We start from the raw sequence: 5,570 nt of genomic DNA, 5'->3' as shown, positions 1-5,570 counted from the left end.
TATTGTTTATTGTAGATGTCGTGTTCATCAGTTAACGGACCCCTAGATATGACTGTTAGAGAAGTTATCCGAGTAGGAAGCTACATCAACCCTATTGTGCTGAGTGATGATGAGTATGATAGGGAGTCTGCTAGTAACAGCTGCACCATCCTAGATGTTGTCATCCATCATGTGTTGAAAGTAGACATCCCTGGTAACGGTAATGAGGTTATTCAGGAGTTTGATCATGCTAGAGGGCATACCCGAAAGGACATCTATAATGCTATTATGAGGACTGATCTGGTTGATTGTATTCAGAGTTAGAAGAGGATGAACCTCAACCTAAGAAGATTCGAAAAACGACTAGAGTTAGAAATCCAGGTTGCTACTACTATGATAGTGAGGACATTGAAGACTTTAAAAATGAGATGTTCACTCCAGAGAAGTATAAGGAAAATACGGATAAGAATGATAATGTAACTCCATAGACTATTTATTTATGTTTTAAGATTAGTGTTGAATGAGTAATTAAGTTACAATGGTTTAAATTTTTTCCTTTAGTATCTTTATTTTGTTAAGGAATAAGTTTGATTATCGTGGATCGAAAAAATATTATTATCACTTTTCGAGGAATAAAAGTAATTATTGAACACAAATATGCTCAGGAAATTATTGAACGGGCTAGTACGACCTCCTGCAAGCCTCCTTTTACTCCTATTGATTCCAAGTCTAAACTTGGTTCCAACTTTGGTTCACCAATTGTGAATCCCATTTTTACCGCAGTCTTGCAGGTGCCTGACAATACTCGACTTTCGATGATATTTCTTATGCAGCCCAACATGTGTGCCTCTATATGCATGAGCCTAGGGAGTAACACATGCATGCTCTCAAACACATTGTTCATTATGTTCAGGGTACTCTTCATCTTGGATTACACTTGTATCACTCCTCTATCTCTGGTCTTATAAGTTATGCAGATGCTGATTTGGATGCTTAGCTTCCCTGACACCCGTCGTTCCACATCTGGCTATTGTGTCAGTTCGTTTCTATCTAATAATTCGTGAAAAATTCCGAAAGAATATGGAATATTCTTCCAATTCAACTCGACAGGTAGACGAGAAATCTAAAAAGTGCTTTTTCGGGGTTCTAAATATAGAAGAGGTTTGGGGAAATTCCTTACTTTATATTTTAAGGAATTGGTTAATCGTCGAAAAAAAAAAGAAAAAATATATTAATTGATTTCAATTAATATATTTTTGTAATGCATCCATTGGTGGATCAGATCCAAGGGAGAGACTGATCCAATTCGGAGTTGTTGATGTTTATACTGATCGATCATAGAAGAAAAATTCTAATTTATTCCGATTAAGCTTCCATCCTATTAATCTGGAAGTTCCTCTCAGATACAAGGAAATGATTCAGTTCCAGAGCCAAAGATCGTAGTTCTCGAACGAGCAGTCGAAAAGATTTTCCTCGTAGCCCGCGGATCTGACCAATTACTCTTCGTGCTTTGTCAACAGACATCGATATATATAGTACCCCTTAGCAGTTACCTCATCGTCCTTCCATGGCTGGTACTCGTCTCGTAGACGCCACTGGTACTTACGAAGGTAATCAAATTCTTCCTTCTCTTCTTTTTTTTTAAAAAAACCCATCAAGTTTACCTCCATTAATAAATGATAAGTATCTATAATTTTTTATATTAACTTAATTAACTTCAACTTAACGACGAGATTTATTATCGTTTTTTGCGTGTCCCCGGAAATTTAGAGTTGATGCAAATTCTCCAAATTTATGACCTACCATGCGATCTGTTATGTAAATGGGCACGTGCGTAGATCCGTTTCATATTGAATCACAACCATTTTTCCTCTTTTTGGGTGAAAATTTGATCTCTTGATCTTCTGAACGTCAACCTATACTATCTCGTTTTAGTGTGGATTTTGAGTATCGACGGTGTGGCTAATGTCGTTGATGAGTCTTGTTGGATTAGGAACCTTCTTCTAAAACTTCGTTGTCCCCGTAAGAAGGCCACATTGGTGTATTATGACAACGTCAGTGTTGTTTACTTACCTGGTAATTCGGTCCAACATCAACATACTAAGCATATTGAGATGGATATTTTGTTTGCACGTGAAAAAGTGGCACCAGATGAAGTTCGTGTGCTTCATGTCCCCTCTCGCTATCAGATAGCTGATATTTTCCCCAAGGGGCTTCCACTCATACTCTTCATCGATTTTCGAGACAGTCTTAGCGTACGACCTCCTCCTGTTACGACTGCAAGGTGTAGTAGAGTTTATGTGTCAATATTCTTTTATATGTAAATCTTCATATTTTAGAATGTGAATATTTCAGTAAGTATTTGTATTAGGCAAGTTTTAGGATCTATATATACTCTACTATGTTAGGATAATAATGGAAATCAATTATCTTACTATCACTAAAATAGACATCCAAAATTAAAGAGCTTACAAAACAATGAGTATTCAGCGAGTGTCGCGCGTAGACTGAGATATGTGAGTTTCCCACTAGTTTATTAGTTGGGTTTCCTCTTACACTTATTGTTTTGCAAATTACTAGAGAAATCTCTCATACACGAGCCCTGTTAAAACCCATTAAATGCCCACTTGTGAGTGCCCCACATTGGAGAAAGAGGAGAAAATAAATCACTTTATAAGATTAGGAGTCACTCCTCCTATCACCAATTGGTTTTAGGATGGAAACTCCTAACTTGTAAGTGGGCTAAACTCTCCTCCTCCTTATTGGGTTACCCAAGCCCATTTTCATATAATCTGAAAAATTAATATGGTATCAGAGCCCGGGTTGCGGATCTCGTCTAAACTGGGTATTTGATCGCTACTGGATAAGGTTTACCTCGACGAGATGTCCAGCCCCTAAGAGGATTATTGCTCTGACCTTTCCAATTACCTTTAAATTTTCTAAGGACACTCACAAGTGAGGGGATCTCCTCCTCCTTATCGGGTACCCAGGCCCATTTTCATATAATCTGAAAAATTAACAAGTCCATGTTGGTTGGGCTCGTGGTTAGTGTCAAAATTAATTGTTTATTGACAGAAACTTTTTTCTTTTACATGATTTTGGCTAAAAAGTAGTTAACTACTAGTAACTCCTTTTCTCGCAATCCTATAAATTAGTTATTCATTCTTTAATAGGATCATACGTACCAACAGAATTAGAAGTATTAGCATATTGTAGTTAACAATTCTACTAAGTAGAAACCATAAGACTGTTGACTGTAGTACTAAGAAAGAATTAGTAATAATAATAATGGTGGATGCAGCACTAGTGTTTACTCTAGATGACCTTAGCAATGCCGCACGTAATGGTGATATTTCATTCTTCGAGTCTCTCTCCAGAAAAATACTTTCTAAAGTTATCAAACTCCGCGATAAATCTGGCGCTTCTCTCCTCCACCTTGCCGCTGTCAATGGTCACTGTCAGGTACGTACATTCTTAATTAATCGCCATTGTTATAAGTACTTACAAGTTTCTCTTTTCTTCATTGCATGTCTTTAATTATGGAATTTTCTTTTATTTTCTTTTTCTTAAGCTGCTGAAAATTCTAATAGATGCTGATCATGGAAAGACTTTGATCCATGATAAAGACAATGAGGGTTATGGCATCGTTCATTTCGCTGCTCTTAGTGGCCATCTTGATATTGCTCGTTTTGTCATTGACAATGGTTAGCAATTTCTTTTTATTGATTTTGATTTGTGTATTTTGTTCTTTTACAATCAAGGGATCAATGGGTTTCTATGATTTCTTGTTTTTCTTTTTATTGGGTGATTTCTTGGTTTTAGTGACATTATTGATCAACATGAAGTTTAATTAAGGTTAGTTTGTAAATTTTTATTTTCTTGGTATTATGTAGCTTAGTACTCCTACACGTTTCCTCGCGCAAGAAATTACAAGTATATTAAGAATTTAGAATGTCGAGTGTCTACTTGGATGCGGTGTCAACAAGAAGAAAAACGGTGAAGTTTATTGATGGAGAGTTAAATACGTCTGACTTCTGGGATGTGATATAGTACTACATGTAAATATTTCGACTTAAGTCTTTCTAGGTTTTCTAGTGTTTACATTCTATTTAGATTTCTTGAATCTGGATACCAGATATCATGCATATTAATGTTTCTTGGCTAACTAATTAACTAAAATCTCTCTTTTACTAAATATAAATTTGCAACTTGATTTTTTTCAAATTTCGCTTATCTTTCTTGCTTAAAGGGCGAGAATGGATGTTGTATCATTTATTTACTGAGTCGCTGATGTGTTCACTAGGGGATGATCTGCTGCTAAATTGACTGTAATTCTGCTTTTCAGTATTTACTTCTCAATGCACCTTTGAAGCCAACATTTTGTTATTTTCATAATATGAATAAAAATTTGTGCACAGGAGCTGATATCGACGTGGTAAATTATCTTGGTGAAACTGCTCTTCACCTTGCTGCTATTGATATTAACGGTACAGAAGTTGCTAAAATGTTGGTTGTTCATGGTGCAGACGTCAATGCCAAGGACAAGGTTCATAACCTACTTTAAGCACTTGCACAGTTGCACATACAATGAAATATGAAATTACCATTAACACTTGTGTTGTGTCTACTGTCTAGTTTGTTTACAATGCACATGTAGTATGGTGGTTGATACTTGAAAATTTATCTCAGTTTGGGAACACGCCAATGCATCGTGCAGCTAGCACAGGAAACTTAGAGTTGTGTAAATTCTTGATCCAATATGGAGCTGAGATCGATGCCCTTGACCGATCTGAGATTACTCCTCTGATGGTTGCTGCCCTAGCAAACCATAAAGAGGTACATTCCTATTTTTTACTTGTAGAGTTATGTGATTTCTTCATTTTGTATGGACTCTGACAGCCTCTCTAGTTTCTTTGTCAAACTGTACAATAATGGTACTCCCTCCAAAAATAATATCAACATTTACCATTTTAATCATATTTTCTTTGATAATATGGTTTGTGACTGATTTTACCATTAGACTCTTTATTTACTAATACATGATTGAGTGTTGAAGAGACTATAGGGATGGTCCCAATAAAATAAAGAATGTTTAAGTGACAGTATAATTATAAGTTTGCAAAACTATGAGGTATTATTGGCGTTTATTTATGAATATTGACTTAATTGTCTGATCTTCTTGCTTAATTTGGTGAAAGGTTGCACTTTATCTAACCAGAAGTGGAGCAATTTGGGCGGGATTGAATGAAGCTGAGGAAGGCTATATGACGGTTCTGGAGCGATGTTCAGAGGATGTTACAGATGCAATTCTTGAAACTTTAAAAGAGATGGGTATGATTGTTGATCATGTGAGACGGGCTTCTTCGTCATTGGGATGAACATGTAAAAATTCTCCCACAGATTTTGGTGTGTAGGTCTTTGTAACTTTACTGCCTTCCCTTTTTGTATCTCTGAACTAAAACGTGATCTTATCTTGAGTCTCTATACTAGCTGAACTGTAGATAACCTTAGCAAATCCAATAGCATTTGTTAATCTTGTACATCATTGTTTTTTAGCAATTTGTAATCTTGTAGCTTCAACTTTGTCAAAT

At 36.0% G+C, this 5,570-nt stretch overlaps 1 protein-coding gene across 1 annotated transcript; it reads left to right on the top strand.

Moving 5' to 3' along the window:
* The first annotated feature begins 3,267 nt into the window (after window positions 1-3,267).
* On the top strand, window positions 3,268-5,357 carry LOC104895928 (uncharacterized). The gene is made up of 5 exons (XM_048647177.1): window positions 3,268-3,441; window positions 3,551-3,683; window positions 4,398-4,525; window positions 4,615-4,815; window positions 5,178-5,357. Exons 1-5 carry the CDS (start codon window positions 3,268-3,270, stop codon window positions 5,355-5,357), a joined length of 816 nt encoding a protein of 271 aa, XP_048503134.1.
* The last annotated feature ends 213 nt before the right edge of the window (window positions 5,358-5,570 follow it).

This window comes from Beta vulgaris, chromosome 6 (genome assembly GCF_026745355.1).
Source record: "Beta vulgaris subsp. vulgaris cultivar EL10 chromosome 6, EL10.2, whole genome shotgun sequence".
Taxonomy (NCBI): domain Eukaryota; kingdom Viridiplantae; phylum Streptophyta; class Magnoliopsida; order Caryophyllales; family Amaranthaceae; genus Beta; species Beta vulgaris.
This window is presented reverse-complemented; position numbering and strand designations above follow the sequence as displayed.

Excerpts from the sequence above, each read along its gene's own strand:
- LOC104895928 (XM_048647177.1), top strand. The coding sequence starts at position 3,268 with ATGGTGGATGCAGCACTAGTGTTTACTCTAGATGACCTTAGCAATGCC. Across the intron at positions 3,442-3,550 it reads CTGTCAATGGTCACTGTCAG|CTGCTGAAAATTCTAATAGA; the intron begins GTACGTACATTC and ends CTTTTTCTTAAG. Across the intron at positions 4,816-5,177 it reads CCCTAGCAAACCATAAAGAG|GTTGCACTTTATCTAACCAG; the intron begins GTACATTCCTAT and ends ATTTGGTGAAAG.